General features: G+C 34.5%; 1 protein-coding gene across 2 annotated transcripts in view; it reads left to right on the plus strand.

Moving 5' to 3' along the window:
* The window catches only part of LOC145689498 (uncharacterized), a 175,688-nt gene that overhangs the window by 13,896 nt on the left and 140,067 nt on the right, over nucleotides 1-21,725 (plus strand). For both annotated transcript variants that reach the window (XM_081763672.1, XM_081763675.1), the window contains exon 3: nucleotides 3,406-3,539. In XM_081763672.1, the coding sequence (XP_081619798.1) occupies nucleotides 3,406-3,539 (134 nt within the window). The remainder of the gene's footprint in view (nucleotides 1-3,405; nucleotides 3,540-21,725) is intronic.

Raw genomic sequence — 21,725 nt, forward strand, 5'->3', positions numbered from 1 at the left:
ACATTAAAAGTGTTAATATTACAAACTAGGTAAGCGCAATAGTCAGTAATAGCGGAGACAAGTGTCTTAAAGTTTCCAACTCGCAGCATATATTATACGATGTGTTAAGATTAGCAAGTAACTGTGCGTGAGAGGAGTATCTACATCTCACGTGCAAAGGGCACCGGGTTCTATTCCAGCTCGAGTCATTTGCTTGTTTTTTTGTTTTAACCGATAAAGTAGCTGTTTGTAACTACATGTATAAGTAAAATATTAATTCATCATGTTTATAATCCATAAAATAATAGAAATGCTCAAATCAGTTGTAAAACTTTGCAATGTTCCACGTTTACTAGCAACAAAATGTAACCTATTCTGTAAATATATTGATATCACGAGTTATATTATGGTTACCATAGCCGTTGTGTAAAAAATATTCTTAACGATTCGTGTACATGTCTGTGGACAGTGTGCAAATTACAGGGCGATGAAGGAAAATCCTTTTTGGTAATACTGGATGTATTCTACAACCAGGGGCGTCATTTCAGACTATACTAGCATGAGAAAATGTGAGAGTTGTAGCCAGAGGCATCATTTATTAGAACAAGAGCGGCAATTGCCCGCTCCGAAGAGTTTTGAAGAATGCATATACTTTAATCGATTGTGTACTAGTATACTAGTACAAAAAGCGAGTCTTATGTCGGTGGTACTCTTGCCCCCCTCAAGCGAAGTCTGAAATCATGGCTCTGATTATAGCATACATCCCGTATTACCAGAGGGGATTTCTCCCTCACATTTCTAACATTTTCTATCATAAGAAAGAGGGTTATTTCTATTTATGTAATTTTGAAAGATATGCGACACAAATTCTGGACAGAAATGTACGTCATACACGCTATGGGTACAAAATGCTATCCTTTCGGTGTCTTCTGTGAGTTGAAGAAACATTTGACTGTATGGACCACAAGATTTTGAGTTGATTTTAGTTTAGCGTCCCGTTCAGCAGCGAGGCTATATGAGACGTGGACCTACTGATTAACGTGGAATCCGAACCACATGAGCTCCCGCTGGGAATCGAACCCGGGTCTCCCACGCCAAAGGTGCGTACGCTAACCGCTTAGCCACGAGAGAGCTCGACCACAAGATTTTATTAAATAAGTTGTATAGATACGGTATCAGGGGTATTCCATTATCGTGGGTAGAATCTGTCCCACCAAGGCTCAAAATATATGAGTAAGCATAAATCAGAAACTAAATTTATTAACGTAGATGTGCTACAAGGATCAATTTTAAGACCTATACTGTTTCTCCTGTATATAAATGATATGCCAGACCACCTTAGAGAGACTAAAATTACTTTATATACAGATGATACAAATATCATTATAAAATGAGAACCACCCAAAATCCAAAAGAAAATAGGTAACAGTGTATCACAGATTGTTTCCTGGTTTGAAAACAACATACTATTTGTAAACTCTGACAAAACATTCTGCTTATTCCTTCATTCTAATCACGCTAAATTGACATCATATCCAGTACTTCAAATAGACGAAAAATAACGAAAGTCGAAACAGTCAAATTTCTTAGTTTTCTGATAGAAAATAATTTGTTTTGGTCTCAACATATTGCAATATTATTTCATGAATTATCCTCTGGAATTTTCCTAATAAGGTCACTGTTTCCATTTTAAGCAGAAAAGCAGTACTAACAACTTACCATGTACTGTTCCACAGCAAAATCAGATATGAAATTGCTTTTTGGGGTTCATCCACTGAATTTAAGAAAGTTTTTATACTCCAAAAGAAAGTGATAAGAATACTCACCAATACTTCATATTACACTTCTTGCAGAACACTATTCAAAGACCTAAATATTCTTCAACTTGCTTCACTGTATATATACAAAACATTACTTTTGGTCCACATGAAACAAGAACTATACAAAAAGGATTCAGATAAACATGGATATAATACGAGAACGAAGTCACATCTCCAAGTTTTTCATAATACCACTTTCTTTTGGAAACAATTGCATACAAAGGTGTACAACTTTTTTAATTCATTGCCTAATCAAACTAAGTCTCTTACCAATCATGAAAGTTTTAAAAAGACAGTACGTACTCTGTTGCTAAAGTACTGCTTTTATTATGTGGAAGAATACCTTCAAACTGATCTAGATTCTGCTAAGTCGTAAATGTAATTTTTGTGCATATTATATTTTTTATTTTGTAAAAAAATCTATATGTTTTGTATAAGGAAACCACAATATTTTATGTATTTCTATCATCTAGGAAATATTGTACAAGTAGTGATGTTTTTAGTATAATGTGAATATATATTTGCATAATCACATCATTGACATGTTCTGTACCGTATGGCAATCAGCCAATGTAAATGGTCATTGAACGCAATAAAGTCAATTCAATTCAATTAGTTGATAAGGTGAATTTAGCTGTTTGTACGAAATCGTAAATCCTCAATTAGGAGCTGTTTTGTGTGTATTTTGTTACTTAGAAGAGTGGAACAGCATGTATGTTAGTACTTCCTTGAATTGACGATTTTATCTGCATATATCGCCATAGTAGCAAGCAAAAAAGAATAAAGAATGTTTTGTGGCACTTTCTAAGTAAGCTAATTAGTTAAAATTACATTAAGTCATAGTGTGCAAGTCGCTAAATTAAGATAGATGTAAATTACATGCATTGTTTTCATGTTGCAGAAACAGTTATTATTGATATATTACTTATAAAACACAAACTAGAACGAATACCCAATTACTGCATTAGAAAGCATGTTTGATTACAATACTAGTTTCCATTTTTTTATAATATTGTTCTATCTAAGTTGGACATCTGCCTGAATAGATACTTTTCAATGGAACCAATGATGAACATAGACAAAAAAAAAAAAAAAAAAAAAAAAAAGGACGGATCTTATTTTATGTTAGGTGCGTTCGTATGTTGGATTTTTTACATTTCTGATGTACGATTATTCAAGTATAAGTTTAAATATAATTTATTCATTGTTTAAATACCGAACTAATATATTCAGTATCAATTGAAGCGGTGGCTGGAAATAGGCCAAATAGGTTTAATTATGTTTCGATATGTTTGCAATGATACGATAAAATTAGATTTAATTTAATTTTGAAATTATGCTTTAATACGTTTCAAATGTCGGATTTATCAGACTTATAGAAATACTAAGTAATGAGATCATACATCATATCGCTTTAATTAAAATGAATATGTGTTACAATCAAAATTCTGTTAGAAAACATTAGTTAATCAAAAATAAGTAAAGTATGCATTCGATTTTTAAGATAAAGACGTTACAAGAAAAAGTAATTCAATGAGTATAATATTGTTTGTTTCCATGGAGATTTGAATAATAATACTCAATGTATAACTTTATTGGTTTTAAGGTACGATCACTACCCAAAATATCAGCTGGAACATATACTGATCCCAATACGTTAGTCACTATGCAAGGACAATTTCTGAATACACCTTTTGGACCATGCTCTGCATACAACTCAGCATTAACAGCAATTGCCAGGTAAATAGATATAACTATTTGCAGCACTTAAAGGTAAAATATTTCTAGATTTTCTTTTTTGTGGGTATTTTCAAAAGTTTCGATGTAGCACTGAAATATCGCACCACTAGTAATAAACCGTTTATGCCATATGGCGCCATCTATCTTTTAAAAATTAAGTAAGAGATTTAACTGTCCAGGTGCGTAAGATTTTGGAGAGAATCATTTGAATCAATTACTGTAAACTGAACACGCATACTTCATGGCAATACTCGAGTACACACAGATGTTACCAAGGCTGCAGTGCTCAATCTGGGCTATAGGGGGGTGTCCTTGAAGCCACATCATTCAGTGCAGCCTTAAGCCCTGTATTCACTTATTCGACTTGTTAGTCGCACGGCTAATCAACCCTTTGCAGTTGTGGCTAATCTGAAGCGACCATCCCGAATCAGATCGATAGATTGTGTTCAATTATTTCAACCGAAATTAAATGCTGCTTGTCGATTCCTCTCCTGTGGTCGATTCGAAATCGACTGGAAACCGACTAATAATTTGCCTTGTTATAGCAGAAGATTTAAGAGACGACATTAAAATAGCAGTGATAAGAGAAAAGAAAATTATGTTGGATAAGGAAAAGGAGACAGTATTTAAGAGCATCATATATTTGAATGAAATAATTTTCAATTGAGGATCCTTGTGTAGGTTTATTAGTCCAATCAAATTACATCAAAAACGGGCCAAACCTAGACATTTAGAATAAAAAGATGGAACCCTCTGGAATTTGTTTGTGATCTCTTCCTCATTAACCTCCAGAAAATCCAAAAAAATCCACTTGCGGGTTTACCGCCATTTTGAATAAATAGTATGCCATTTTGAATAAATATTATGCCATCTTGTATTTCTCATATGCACTTAGTTTACGCCACATAACTTCTAAACTAATTAACGTAGAAGGATCATTCTTTCTTTATTATACTTCTAATGTTATAGGCAATGTAACAAGTTATTATCACTTTTGTCCGAGTATCCATTTTTACATAGCTTTAGAATAAAGTGAAAAATTGGGATCTCTATTAGGGGACATAATCTTTTCATTGCCTCATACAACTTAACAGAGTAGAAATATGAAAAAAAAAAAGTGTTCGAAATACAGATCGTTTTTGGAAATATCATAAGCTTTAAAACGCTGTGTATATTGTAACTATATACTATGTTAGAGATGCGCAATGAAGCTCCAAACGTCATCGAACTGCGCACAATTTTTCTTGAAACATATCAATGAATCATTGAATATGAAGAAAAAGAGAGACTATTTAGTGATTTGAGATGGTTTTTCATTGCAATTTCCGGTAAGTATCAACAGGTTTGGAAGTCCGGCTAGTTTAATAAATAGTTCGTAAACAGTGGCGTCGGCAGGGGGTGCGCAAGAACATTGAAAATAGACTTTCGCATTATCTTTCTGTATGTAAGCCTATGTATTCATTGAAATTAGTGTTTGAGTTAAACGTTTCAAAAAAAGATGAAATCTATTGAAATGTGTTTTACTGATGTTATCTTGCAAAAAATCCCGTTGAGGGTTTTTCGCCTTTTTGAATAAACAGCCCTAGTTCAGTGCAATTACGACAAAAATAGATCAAACTTAAATATATTTTTTAAAAAAGTTAACCCTGTTAATCTTCGGGACAGCCTTAAAGGGCTCTTTCCCCAACCACTGCTTCTTTTCACCTCCACAACCCTCGGTCAGTCCTCGCGAGCATGTAAGCTGTCATTTCTCTCAGTGTTGCCGTACTCCTGTTCCGCTTGGATAGTTAAAGCCCGGCACAAATAAGAAAAAAAGCTTTCCTTCCTATTTTCAGTTAACAACAACAACAATAATAATAAAAATGACAATTATCAGCTGACAAACTATGAAAAGCATAAAAATAAGAAAAGAAACCGAGTTGGAAGTTCCACGTAATTCTAAAATAATTAATTACATAAGCAAATATTTTATTTTAAATATAATACGCTGTACGCAATTATGACTAGAGCAATCAACATGAGTTTATTACATTTGACAATTTCAAGCACAGATAACACAAGAGTGACTCAGGCCTGTATCCAGGGGGATCTAGGGGGGCCGCCCCCTAATTTTTACTGGCCTCTTCTCAAATTTTCACGGTAGGCTTACAAGTGAACTATAATATGGTGATGAACTATAATGTGGTTGGATCGCCCCCACAAACTTCGACCGCCCCCCCCCCCTAAATTTTTGGGCTGGCTACGAGCCTGGAGTGACTCCTATCGCTTTTACTGCAGTTTTTAACGGATTTTACTATTTCTGAATTTAATTTTCTTCCAATTTAGTTACGATTCTAAATCGACACTAAAAATTGAATAACACAATTAAGAACAGAACCCACTCCTTGTGCGTCGAAAGAACCTGCTAGTTTTAGAAAACGATTGGCTGAAAGACAGTAATGACCTTTTACTCCGATTCTGAGTCAGAATTTGTTTGTTCACTTTCTGACGTGGAGTCTTCAATTTCCACTATGAAAGGGGTACCGTAGTGTACGCGTCATCAAGAATATGCTGTAGGTCCCGATAACTGTCTTCGATTTTTTCTACATGTCTTATGTAGTTAATCCATTTTTCACTATCAACACTATCACACGCAGATCGCACTCATCGCAGTATTTCCAGTAGTTCGTTGACAGGTCGTCCTTTGAGGTTTTGTGCCGCGACTTTTCGCTTAATTTCTGACCATACCATCTCGATAGTATTCAAGATGCAATGATGCGGAGGGAGTCTCAATACTATATGCCCGTGGGATTCAGCCATTTCGTCTTAAACGAAGCGCTTTTCATGCTTCCCCTTTTGTTTAATTATTTGGAGAACTGGTTTGATTGGCACGGGACTAGGGACTTCAATATTATGAGATATCATATAATTGATAATGGATGCTTTGTTCCAGGAAGAGTTCGGCTTGGGATCAATAATTCGTGAGTGGTACGAAGCATTGTCAATGACTATCACACTCGGTTCGTCCTAATGCAACAGAACAGAATTTAAAAACGAGTTTCTAAAAATATCTGGAGTCATTGTTCCACGAAAGTCTGCAGGGGCTTCGACCTTTTTTTTTTTTTTTTTTTTTTTTTTTTTTTTTTTTTTTTGTGGGTCACGAAAAGCGCGCATGCAACTGCCAGGCGAACTGCGGAAACAATTGTGGGTTCAAAAGAAGAGAGCTAGATTGTACATCATTTTGTGGGCAGAGTAGTGGACACGGATGTGGTAATAGCACTACTTTAATTAATAATGCAGATGAAGGAAGTGATGATGAAGCTGTCACCAAAACCAACTTCTTTGAGAAGGAAGTTAACGAAAATTTTGGACATTCAATTGCAAAACGCCATCGAGAAAAGTAAGTCTCAAAGTATACTGGTATATTTAGAACTTTTGTTTAAATTCATTTATCGTTGCAAGGCTTTTATTTTGCCATATACACTGATCAGCAGTCGAATTAGAGACAGCAGGACAGTTGCAGAAACCGCCTGCAGATGCTTCACCAGTGCATGTGAATGAAATGCATCGTGAGGGTACTGCTGCCGTGTACTTCCTCTCTCGGTATCCGTGTCAGTGCAGTGTATGATGGGCAAGACGAAGGACCTGAGTGCACTTGACCATGGTCAAATCGTAGGGGTCAGACATCTGGGTACCTCGATTTCAGAAGTGGCTGCGGCACTCGGATATTCAAAGGAAACTATGTCAGGGGTGTATTATAAGTGCCTGCCTTCCGGTAAAATCGTACCCACACGGGCAAACTGCTGCAGTCAGGGGCGTGTTGACGACAGCGGTAGACGCTGAGTGGCCCGCATCGTAACAGCCGATAGACAGGCCACAGTGCGTCAAATCGCGGAGAGGTTCAATGCAAGACAACAACGCCGTGTCAGCAGCCACACAATTAGCAACCACCTGCTCGCCATGGGGTACAGAAGCCATCGATCCACGCAAGTATCCATTCTAACATAACAACACAGGAAACAACGTCTAGCATGGGCAAAGGAACACTGCCTCTGAACCGTAGAAATGTGGGAAAAGGTTTCTTGGACAGCTTCACATGGGTAATACCGATGACCCGGTAAGTGTGCATCCCAACTTCAAGAAGAAATGGATCCATCGTGACAGCAGGGAACTGTGCAGACCGGTGGTGGTGGTGATATTCTCATTTGGCGCATGTTTAAGTGGACTGAAATGGGTCCCCTAACACGTGTAACACAGTCCCTCACAGGTAAACGCTATCGTGATATTCTGGACGACCATGTCATGTCATTTGCTTGGCTGCTACATCCAGGTGGTGACCTCATCTTGCCCAACGCTCTAGGATTGCAGCAAACTGGTTTAACGAATCCTCATCTGACCTGACAACACGGTCATCGGACCTCAATCCAATCTAACACATCTGGGACGCCATAGAACGACGCCTTCGGCTGTGGACCCTCTTCCAATAACCTGCAAGCTCTGTGGGAGACTTTGCAGCAGATTTGGATTGAGATTCCACAACAACACTTCAGGCGCCTCGTGGAGTCCATGCCGCGGCGGGTAGTCTCTGTTATTAAAGCGAAAGGTGGTGTTGTACGCTATATTAGGTAGTTGTCTATAATTCAACTGGTGATCAGTGTATATTGTCTTCCTTTTTATAACTACAATACTTTTAAGTTTAGTAGTTTAATAGATGCACAGAAGAATCTAAGCACAATTATAAAAGTTAGTACGTATAGTGAAATAGTGAAAATCATGAAAAAGGATATGATGGTATTTGCCGTAAATAGGATACAAAACGTATCTCAAATATTTCCGATAAGTATGCTTTCCTTCATTGTTAATAATGAAATGTTTAAACGACCATTTTTATTTTTTCCTAAATTTATACTTTCAAGCACTAATAGATAAAACTTTAAGGTACACTGAACTTTTGGTAACATTAGAAGTACAATAAAGAAAGAATGATACATTTACATTTATTGGCTTAGGAGCCATAAGGCAAAAACTAAGTGCTGGGGAAAATTTTAAGATGCCGTATTGCTTATTTAAAATGGCGGAAAACCAGCAACTAGAGTTTTGGGACTTTTTTGTATAATATCAATACACATAACATATTCTAACAGGTTTATTATTATTATTATTTTAAATATTTAAGTTTGATCGATTTTTGTTGTAATTGCACTGGACTCCGATTCCGATTATTCAAATAGGTGAAAAACTCTCAACTGGATTTTTTGCAGGATAACACATTAGTAATACATATTTCAATAGATTTCATCTTCTTTTTGAAACGTTTATCTCAAACACTAATTTCCAAGAGCACATAGGCTTACATACAGAAAGATAATGCGAAAGTCTACTTTCAGTTTTCTTGCGCACCCCCTGCCGACACCACTGTTTACGAACTATTTATTAAACTAGCTGGACTTCCAAACCTGTTGATACTTACCGGAAATTGCAATGAAAAACCATCTCAAATCACTAAATAGTCTCTTTTTCTTCATATTCAATGATTCATTGATATGTTTCAACAAAAATTGTGCGCAATTCGATGACGTTTCGAGCTTCATTGCGCATCTCTAACATAGTATATAGTTACAATATATACATCGTTTTAAAGCTTATGACATTTCCAAAAATGATTGTATTTCGAACACTTTTTTTTTTCATATTTCTACTCTGTTAAGTTGTATGAGGCAATGAAAAGATTATGTCCCCTAATAGAGATCCCAATTTTTCACTTTATCCTAAAGTTATGCAAAAATGGCTACTCGGACAAAAGTGGTAATAACTTGTTACATTGCCTATAATATTAGAAGTATAATAAAGAAAGAATGATCCTTCTACGTTAATTAGTTTAGAAGTTATGTGGCATAAACTAAGTGCATATGAGATATCCAAGATGTCAGACTATCTATTCAAAATGGCGGTAAACCCGCAAGTGGATTTTTTTGGGTTTTCTGGAGGTTAATGAGGAACAGATCACGAACAAATTCCAGAAGGTCCTATCTTTTTATTCTTAATATCTACCTCAAACCTAATTTTGACTGCACTTGTCATCGTTTCCAAGTAATAACTCTAAACTTGTAAACAAAACATGCACGTTCCCTATATAATACAGAAACACTCCGCTGGTTGAAATTAATATGTTGCACAGTCATCTTTGATATGGATTCATCCAACGTAACCGTAGTATACCGGTACCATTGGTAAACATAAAATAGTGCTTACCTACATTTTGCAAAAATGCTCGGCCAGTGGACATCAATATTCTATTAGTCTTCTTTCATTTATACTAAATTCATTTTGACTATAAAATTACCATTTTTATGACAATCTATTGTAAACTTGCACTATACTATACAACGTATTAAGAAATCATTAAATAATGAAAAATATGATTTTTTTTTTCAATTTGTCATCATCTCGTAAAATAGCAAAGTTCTTTACTAGGGTGATCATTAGTAAGTAGAAACCGTGAAGTCATAGTTTAGGTACACATACTTATAATCATAATATATTCATTTCTTTCAACGGTATTTTTACTCTTGCAGAAGGGAGGACTTGCACTACTAGATGCAGATTTACATGTTATCGCTACAAGTAGAGAGTAGTGTCATAAAAACTAACAGTAATACAAAAAGCACCGGCTAACTTGTGCTAGATATCTTTTAAAAGTTAGAATGTACAACGGTATGTTGTACGTTGTCGTTGTATATTTTATTATTATGTTGTACTATTATCTATCTGTACTGGTCTTAGGAATAAGATCAGAGGTGCAATAACGGAGCATATTTTGTAAAGGAAGAAAAGGAAATTGTAATGACTATCATTGTTCCTTAGTTACGGTATTAAATAAAAATAAATAGACGGATGATAGATTGAAGATTAGGAAGTTATCAGAACTATTGATGTTAAAGGAATTATAAGTTTGTATCCTGAACACTAAACGTAGGTAAAAATAAATAATATTTACGTTTTAATGTTCTTTTATATATATTGTCGCTCAAATAATATTTATTAAGAACCACGGGAAAGGAACAAAATATAGAATTACTGTTCCATAATTAAATGGTGCCTTCACACCGGGAAATAGTGTTTCGTTTCGAAGTATAGTAACAACGAACACAATTGAGCCCAATATTTATGCTACCGCTCTAAGAAGTGGTAAACAAATACACAGAGGTATGTCGGAAACCGAAGGCGTCCAAGACAGACTTTTACAAAGGAAGATTCCTGCTCCTGAAAGTATGACAGATCTCTTAAAGCAGATATCTTGTCAAATGAATCAACTACAGCAGAAAATGGTAACTCAACAACAGTTTGAGGAATTCCAGCAGGAATTCCAGCAGAAAATGGTAACTCACCAGCAGTTTGAGGAGTTCCAGCAGAAAATGGTAACTCACCAACAGTTTGAGGAGTTCCAGCAGAAAATGGTAACTCAACAACAGTTTAAGGAATTCCAGCAGGTAACTCAACAACAGTTTGAGGAATTTCAGCAGGTAACTCATTAACAATTTGAGGACTCAATAAAGCAAATGCAACTTAAAATTGAGGAGCGACTTGAAGATAAAATGGACCAATTACAATGCAAAATAGAAGGTCAAGTGGAGGAGCAAATTTCTACGAGATTGAAGCAGTATGATCAAAAGATGGAACGAGTATCCCAAAATTATACTGAAATACAGGATGTGGTTAAAGTAATGTAATCTGTAATTAATAAACACACCTTTCACATCCGAGAACTTCGAGAGGATATGAATTGTTTTCAAGAGTGTTACAATTCTACTAAGGGAGAGCACGACGGTGGACATAGACATCAGGCTTCAGAAACAATAATTCATCACGACGGCGGATATAGAAATCAGCTTCTTTTTAAGGAACCAGAACCAGTAACACCTCATCGAGTTTTTGAGGACAGTGAGTCTTCGGGATATAGCGAAGGAAGTACCGAAGATGGAAGAAGAAAGAAACATTCATCCTGTAGGAATCCAAAATATTATGGTAAATATAAATATTTAAAATCACATAATAATGACAGACCTTTGCGATTTAGCGAGGTAAAATCATTGACCAAATTTAGTGGTGGGCCCGATGATATTCCTGCACGGATATTTATCGAAAAGTTTGAGGACGAATGTGAATTAATAAGAATAAAGGAGTCAAAATTCTTGAAGATCCTTCCGCACGTCCTACAGCCACCACGTTTAACGTGGTTCAAAGCAATCAGAGAAAACCTTCATGTTTATTCGGATTTTAAAGCTGCTTTATTATCCAATTATGAAAATGACTTTATGCTGGCCAATAGAGATGCTTTATTACGTACCAAGGTCTTCGATCCCCGAAGCCACAAGAATGTCACGGAATTTGTAGTGACGGAATTTGTAATGAATTAAAAGCTCTAAACCCTAATTAACCTGAATTGCGTATAATTGCCTCTATTCGCATCCTATTGCCGTTCCTATTGCAGCAAATGCTAATGTCTGCACAATGTGTCAATTTTAGTCATATGGTCATGCTAGTGCAGAACTTTGAAAGTCAATATTTAATGCAGAAGAACAATAAAAATCCCAATCGAGGTCAGGGTAATATTAGCCGCAATTCTATTAATTATGCCCATATTCGCAATCTAAGTGTACAGAATGGAAATAGCTCCCACACACAAGGAAATGGCAATCGTCGTTTTAATGAACGAGTGAGTAATCTAAATAGTACCGTTAATTCAACTCAACCTAACGGTAGAAATAGTAATAGGAATTTCAGAAATAATCACCGAAATTATAATCGAAATAACAATTATCGTAATTATGCACAAAATCGATTCATAGGTGATAGTAATTATAATAACAGAAATCCAAATTCTGTGTCTACATACAATCGATCTGATTCTACTCAAGAATGCGGAGTACAATGTGATTTAATAGAACCATTTAATCAAGATAATGGATGGACATAGTCAAAACTGTAGTTCCTCCTGAGATTATAAGTAAAATTAATATAAATAATGTCTAAAAGAGGGAAGTTAATCTCAAATGAGATAAAAGCAGTGTTTCATAGTTATATAACTTAGTTATTGTATTTTTCTTTATGTTCTTTTATCTTTAACTATTTATCTAGAATAGCAATTATTTCTTTCAATGTTAATGTGTACTATATTGTTTTATTGCGTTCGTAATATTATAATTACTCCCTTATCACTTTATGTGTTCTATATATATTCGTGTAGTATGTTTATTCCGTGTTTATATTTTAATGAACGCTAAACGAAGGTAAATGGAATAACTTTAATAGAGAATATGTTTATATTTAACTTTTTATAATTATGCTCAATTTCCTGGATTAAACTATATATATTATATTAAATATATCCCAATGAATGTAAAATTAATTGGACCGTATTATTATTGTCATTTTTTATGTTGATGCACCTTGTTATCAATATTATAACGTGAGACTAAAGAATATGCTTAATTATGAGATTAATATATGTGATATTGATGTAAAATGTAATCTTAGATATATACAAGGGTCGTTTAAAATGTGTATTCTCTTGGTCCAGGATTCTTTTCATTTATTGTTGATCAATAAATGAAATCCATGTTCGTGACGCCATATACAACGGTATGTTGTATATTTTATTATTATGTTGTACTATTATCTATCTGTACTGGTCTTAGGAATAAGATCAGAGGTGCAATAACGGAGCATATTTTGTAAAGGAAGCAAAGGAAATTGTAATGACTATTATTGTTCCTTAGTTACGGTATTAAATAAAAATAAATAGATGGATGATAGATTGAAGATTAGGAAGTTCTCAGAACTATTGATGTTAAAGGAATTATAAGTTTGTATCCTGAACACTAAACGTAGGTAAAAATAAATAATATTTACGTTTTAATGTTCTTTTATATATATTGTGGCTCAAATAATATTTATTAAGAACCACGGGAAAGGAACAAAATATAGAATTACTGTTCCAAATGATATATAAACTACTCAGAATAGGAGCAGCAAAACCTTTGATTAGCACAAAATATTAGATTATTTTTAACAGATCATATCATAACACCTACCATGTTACTAATGGAGCTTCGTCTTTGTATAATGTAGCCTAAAAAGCGATCAGCTTCATGAAACCAATCTATCTTTGGTTGGAATATTTCTTCCACACCTGCACCCGACTTTTTCGAAGCATTTACTTTTGCAACTTCTCTACTGTAGGTCGGTCTAATATTTTAAATTTTTTCCCGTCGATCCGCAATTGTGATTTTAAAATTTATTTTATGAATAATTGCTTCTAGTGGTGTTTCTCTAACAGCAATGTTCCTGTAAAGAGCATTTTTATTCCATAAATATGCATTTTTCTCATATAATTCTAAAGTAATATAATCTCAGTTGTACCGAAACAGGCTATTTCCAAGACGCTTTTAATTTCCGATGAAAACTTTTTGGAATCAGATGTTTACACTAGGCAACCCAGTCATCTTCGCTGGGAAATCTAATCGAATCGACCCCAGAAAATAGAACGTCTTTCAATCCAGTTGCCAGTCGATTAGTCGCTTTCGTCAAGCAGGTGATTTAGTCGTAGTCCTGTTTACACAGTCGACTGAGTCAAAATGACGTCAGTTCAACTGAATCGACAAGAAATCGACTAGCGTAAACACCCCATTAGCAAAAACAGACATGTAGATTTTAGCATTGTCATGCAGTATGAAAGCTCAACCCACAATGACTCATTCAAATGACTCTCCAACGAACTGCGGCACCTAGACATTGAAACTCATATATTATTTCTTCCATAAATGACACTATATACTATGAACGGTTTAGTACCCTTGACACGACATTTCAATATCACCCAGTAAACTTTTGGAAATACCTCGTCTGTTACAAGTTGCCTTCTTTTGTCTCTTTGGAGTTTGATATCCCTTTCTGTGATCCAATCCATATATATTCCTGTCGGAAATCAAATTCAGGATTACGTTTTAAAAGCAGAACGTTAATCATTTAGCCATAAAGGATTTTCCTTGAATACATAACTCCTCTTTAACTTTACATTGCATATTGTTGCTTGCAGGTAACAAAATGTATTTTTGTTTCTAATTATCCGGTATAAATCAAATATTGTCATTATTGCATGTTGTTACTCTCAGGTAACCTGTGTGATTATATTTTCCGTCACTAGATGTCAACTATAATTACGTTGATGGAATATGATAGTTGACATGTTCTTGCTAGCGCGTAAGGCTCTGTTTGGCATTGAAAGACATGTGTAGTTGATCTTGGTTAATTTCTATGAATTTGAAGAAGGTAAACCGTCATTTGATATAGATTTATATTTACCTAACTACATTAAATTAATAAGAGAAGAAATCACATCTTTATTTTTAATAGCTAATTGCCTAGTTTATAACAGTATGCGGGTTCGAACCTTGGCTGTCCCTGTTTGTGAAGACATTCTTATAAGACGATTGGGTCGCGTTCCTGTTCGGGAAAGCCATTCTTATAACCGGTAGGGTTTGGTTCTTACCTGTTCCCATTCGGGATAACCAATTCTTATAACCCTACTGGGTTCGATTCTTGTCCGGTACGCCTTTCTTATGGTGGGTTCTAGTGGTTAGTGGGAAAAAACATTCACTCCGCAGTTGACAATACTAGAATAAAGAATGCGCAGACCTCCAAGTTGGATCTCGAACCAATTTGAATTCCGATTGAGGTTGCGACTGCGGGTGCCCACCGTCCTCGTCACGCCTGCTAACATCAACAGAATGCACACAAGTATTTAGATATAATATCCACCATTTCGATAGTGATTCATGTAATGAATACGGTAAAGATAATTGCAAACAAAACATATACATTAAGTAACTTTTATTCAATTAACACAAGTTATGTATATTACTTACGTGTACAACGTTACTATATTTTGTTGAGAAATTTATTTAAACATGAACTCACATCCTATAAGCCCATATCGATATTTATTTAAGATTTATACGAAGGAATAATTATGAACGATTGATTTCTTTCTTTCTTTAAAGAAAATAGCACACCGTAGTTGCCGGCTAGAATTTACTTTAAACGATGTATTAACATTCAACACACGCTTTTTATTCACACTACACCTCACCACACTGCAAATTGTTGGATTTTTTGGAGGGGTCTAGTAGTTATCCCCAGTGAAGAAATTCCTTATTGATTCGTGTTGTCTATCCAATGGTCATGTTTTGGGCTCCGTCTTGGATGCTGCTTCTAAACTTTGAAAATAATTAACTTTGTACCTGCATCGATTCCTTGTTCACAAGTCGTAGTCTTTCATTACTTTGAATATTATGGGTTACGTTTGCATACGTTCATTAGTTTCATGAAAATTTCGCGTTCAAACACATATTTCGATCATACTTCATTTTAATATAATTTAATCCACAACATTTTCAACAATGCTGAAAGAATTTCTAGATTTTTTCGATGGACGTAACATATGCAGGATAGTCTATGTAGCCATCATCACCAAGCACACCTTCGCGCCTTCCAGCCTAAGCGTCTGTGTTCTTACACCTGATACCTACTGCGATTATTACTGAAAAGTATCTTCTCATAAACATTACATACATTGTCAAATTTCATTTTGATCCACCATCAAATATTTGTCAATTTCCAACAATTTTTCCAAAATTTTGTGTATTCGTTGGTTATTACTTCTTGATTGAACCTTTTGAGATAAACATACTGGTATTGTGCTTAATGCGTTGCAAAGAACAGTTTCAACACTACTTTCTAGATCTTAATTTTTAAATTCACTTGAGATAATATCATGATATTTTTGAGAACTATGTTTTATAGCTAAATCTAACCAAATCTTTCGAGTTTGTTTCGTAGGTTTCCACACCTTAAGTCTATCTACAGAATGTGAGCCAATTAATTTACCAGTTAAAGGATCTAACAATTCGAATTTTCTCAATTTTTATTTTTATACGGTTCAAAAAGGAAATTTTAATTTAATTTTTATTGTAATGTTCAGGAATCTTAAACATCGCTAAGGTCAAATTTCTAAAATGAACACAGTCCAGTTTTCTCGCAAACATATTTTTATCCAATTCCAATTTTTGGTTTCTCAAGCACAATAGGAATTTTGAATTTTATTCCAAAACCTTTAATAAACACGTCTTCGTAATTACCTGTGTGGTTTCTGCGACAAATATTCACTTTGATAAACACTGGCTTTCTATACGCGTATGAATTTTCACCGTCAATAATGACATCGAATTGCATATTGGCAGAAATTTTAATTTTTGACCTACCACATTGCTTCACTAATTTGCAATTTCCACGTATTTTGAAAGTTTGTTTACTACACTTATTTCCTTTCAAAATTTTGTTGCGGGAAATTTTCTGCCTAATTTTGAATGAAACACTAGATTCCCTTTTTCGATTAAACTGGCTTTTCATTTTCCCTATGTGATTACGCGTAGGTACGGTCACCGGATGTTTGAGCCACCTAGCACATGTTCGTTTGACTAACCTGATTTTAGCTTTCCTGTTACATTTGTTTTGAATTTTCAACACTTTGCTACAACACGGTTTTTCATCTGATTTCTAAATTTTTCACGGATACCATCATGGTTTTTAACGACTAAATTTTGCATATATTTTCGTTTTGCATTGACTTTTACCTTTTTGAGTAATTTATGATGCTTAATGGATTTTGACTTTTCGCTCACATTTTCTGATCGTAGTTTCTCTGGAGTGATTACATTGACCATTTCATTAATATTAGCTACCATGGAATTGCCTTTACGCGGACATTGGGTTTCCTTAAAATTTCTACGGACAAATCTTGAAATTCTTTCAAAAGATCGCAAAATTTTGTGCATACCTTTTATCTTTCGTTTTAATTCACTCAATTTTTGTTTCTTACCGTGCCTGTGCTTACCACGCCGTGACCAATATTTGTACTTCGTAACAGATTTACTCAAAGTGTACTGCAGCTTACTAAAACTATTTTGACAAATTTCAACTTGTTTGCGCCATGATGTTTCGCCAACATTATTTTCATTGATACTACAAGTGCCTGAACTGATTTTATCATTCATTACATATACTTGGGTGCATAGAAAACAATAAAAACTTATGCGCTTGAAGTTCGTAACATACACATTTGTTACTACCAAGTGAGAACTGTTACCGCTGTTTTGCCTATTGTTAATCTGAACCCTAACTATGTTCACGAAGTACGAACAAATGTCATTACTTGGAATACATGCTAACCTATCTGTTTGTGACGTGCTTTGGACGCATCCTAGCTCCATTAAATTCAACATATGACTAATGAGTAAAGAGCGCACTTTCTTGCCTCCATTCATTAATATTACAACATTAGTACAATTACACGCACAAAACCTATCAGTGCACTTTCTTCCATAACATGACAAATATTTTATGTTCAACACGTCTATCCGCTGTTTAGACTTCGAACGAACATTAGGCCTACTCGACGTAACAGTTTGGCTAACTGAACCTTTACATTTGTATGACACTGGATGACTATTTATTTCTTTAACATTGCAAGCGCTAGCAAAAACTGAATCATATACAACCTTTTGGCACCCTTGTTTTACATCTGCACAACTAAGCTTTTCAATTGGCGCTTCGATTGGTTCAATTTTCTCAAATGCTCGGTCCCCCTTTTCTTCACATTTACCCCGAATTTCTTTCTTTACTACTTCTACTTGTTCCTGGAATTTATTGTTAATGTGCTTTTTTGTTGCCTCTGATATTTCTGACATCTTATTGTCTAAAGATTCGTTAATTTTTTTCAATTTTGCTCAGACTCACGTACCATGTTAGTTTGTTCAAGTAAAACTTGCATTTCGTCTTTGCTTTAATTGCATCCAGCAATAACTTAACGTTACTTTCATCCATTTTGCACAATTATGTAAAAATTTTAAACACGAGTCAGAAACTTACCTTGTACCTTTACGTTTCTACGCATGAATCACTATTTTTGCATTAACGGTGCAGGAGTTCTGTGTCTGTTTGGAGCGCCATTCTTATAACCGGTAGGGTTGTGTTCCTGTTTGGGCAAGCCATTCTTATAAGAGTATGCGGGTTCGAACCTTGGCTGTCCCTGTTTGTGAAGACATTCTTATAAGACGATTGGGTCGCGTTCCTGTTCGGGAAAGCCATTTTTATAACCGGTAGGGTTTGGCTCTTACCTGTTCCCATTCGGGATAAGCAATTCTTATAACCCTACTGGGTTCGATTCTTGTCCGGTACGCCTTTCTTATGGTGGGTTCTAGTGGTTAGTGGGAAAAAACATTCACTCCGCAGTTGACAATACTAGAATAAAGAATGCGCAGACCTCCAAGTTGGATCTCGAACCAATTTGAATTCCGATTGAGGTTGCGACTGCGGGTGCCCACCGTCCTCGTCACGCCTGCTAACATCAACAGAATGCACAAAAGTATTTAGATATAATATCCACAATTTCGATAGTGATTCATGTAATGAATACGGTAAAGATAATTGCAAACAAAACATATACATTAAGTAACTTTTATTCAATTAACTCAAGTTATGTATATTACTTACGTGTACAACTTTACTATATTTTGTTGAGAAATTTATTTAAACATGAACTCACATCCTATAAGCCCATATCGATATTTATTTAAGATTTATACGAAGGAATAATTATGAACGATTGATTTCTTTCTTTCTTTAAAGAAAATAGCACACCGTAGTTGCCGGCTAGAATTTACTTTGAACGATGTATTAACATTCAACACACGCTATTTATTCACACTACACCTCACCACACTGCAAATTGTTGGATTTTTTGGGGGGGGTCTAGTAGTTATTCCCAGTGAAGAAATTCCTTATTGATTCGTGTTGTCTGTCCAATGGTCATGTTTTGGGCTCCGTCTTGGATGCTGCTTCTAAACTTTGAAAATAATTAACTTTGTACCTGCATCGATTCCTTGTTCACAAGTCGTAGTCTTTCATTACTTTGAATATTATGCGTTACGTTTGCATACGTTCATTAGTTTCATGAAAATTTCGCATTCAAACACTTATTTCGATCATACTTCATTTTAATATAACTTAATCCATAACATTTTCAACGATGCTGAAAGAATTTCTAGATTTTTTCGATGGACGTAATATATGCAGGATAGTCTATGTAGCCATCATCACCAAGCACCCCTTCGCGCCTTCGAGCCTTCGAGCCTAAGCGTCTGTGTTCTTACACCTGATACCTACTGCGATTATTACTGAAAAGTATCTTTTCATAAACATTACATACATTGTCAAATTTCATTTTGATCCACCATTAAAGTTACGTAGTTAAAATGTTGAAAATAATTAAGATTAATATCGATGAGGTTGGAGTTAAAGGAACTATTTTTCGTAGAGTTACTACCGCCTTTCTGTTCTTTGTGCCTTCAATAGATATTGCAAGCCACCACTGTACAATATTGCCAATTCGTTGAGAAAGATAAAACTAACAAAGTTTGCATCGACGTATAATCCATGGAGCCTTATTCCACTTCAGCCAAGAGTAACTGGGAAAATTAAAATGAAATGGGAGTCAGGGGGCCACACGCTCACATATGGCGTGCGTAAGGGACAATGATCTTCTTTGAAGATTATCAGAATCCTGGAGTCTTGGAATTTTCCTCTTCTTAAATGTATTTTTCCGGTTATTACTCCTCTTCTTTCTTGCACCATTAATATTTGATTTATTATGGTTTCTTTAACACTTTACATAAACGTAGATTGGTTATTTTATTTTTATGGGCTATTTACTTTAAAACGGCTTTTTTGGTATAAGATTATATTTTTGCTCTTAGCACAATGTTTGAAAATAAATGGAATAACACATCGATTATCTATATTTTCATTTTATATATCATATATATGTAGTTTTCATATTCTATTTATTCACATCAAATAACTAATATATTTCTTACACCATTACATAAATCGTAAAATTTTAACCTTCCTTTCTTTTTTTGTCTTTGTAAGTATCTGACTTGTGTTATTACATTTTACACTAAATATCCTTATTATACTACACTGGATATACCAAATTTTTAATATTTTGAAAAGAATATCACATAAAATGTAAAAATAACTCTTTTATACGTATATACTTACTTATAACTAATTTTCAAAATAACTTTTAATAATGCATTATTTTCATTATTCAAACGTTTAAAATACGACATTTAAACAACAGTATATCAACTTACGAGTTAATCTCAAACATAATGCAATAATACGATAGCACGAATATATAAAATGAATTCTCTCATTAACAAATAATTTTTCAAAACATATTACATATTAAAAACTTTATTTTCACACAATATTGACTAACATACGTTTTTGTCGAGATTTAATAAAATTTATCGTCGCCTTTAAGATTCACAGCTAAATTTTTACAACGTAATAATTCAGTTATGATGCTCTCTGATCACTCGACAGGATCTGCCTGGCTAAATTTCGAAGATACCTACCCACAATGAATTATTTGTTTTCCACCCCGAGATGAGGCCAGAATATAGAACACAAGGTTAAAAATTCAAAATAATAAGGAATGGGATTTACCAAAATTGCTTACTCCGAGCGTTAAAGAAATATTACATTACCCAAAATATATAGGGGGAAACCTCATCTCAATGACTTGGCATATATCTTTGCTAGTTTTTCCATTACTTTGGAAAAGAAAACATCAACGGCCATCTGGAGGTCGCATAGCTGATCACAGATGCCTGCTCATATCATATGAAACAACTTTTTTTTACATTCCTTGAACTCTCTCATTCAATAACACATAAGGATTTTGTAAATTTACCAATGCTAATTCCAACACATCGGATGAACACAGATTTTTACAGTACAGAAAATTCAAATATTAGTCAATTTCCAACAATTTTTCCAAAATTTTGTGTATTCGTTGGTTATTACTTCTTGATTGAACCTTTTGAGATAAACATACTGGTATTGTGCTTAATGCGTTGCAAAGAACAGTTTCAACACTACTTTCTAGATCTTAATTTTTAAATTCACTTGAGATAATATCATGATATTTTTGAGAGCTATATTTTATAGCTAAATCTAATCAAATCTTTCGAGTTTGTTTCGTAGGTTTCCACACCTTAAGTCTATCTACAGAATGTG

Source organism: Thermobia domestica, chromosome 1, assembly GCF_964235325.1.
Source record: "Thermobia domestica chromosome 1, izTheDome1.hap1.1, whole genome shotgun sequence".
Taxonomy (NCBI): Eukaryota; Metazoa; Arthropoda; class Insecta; order Zygentoma; family Lepismatidae; genus Thermobia; species Thermobia domestica.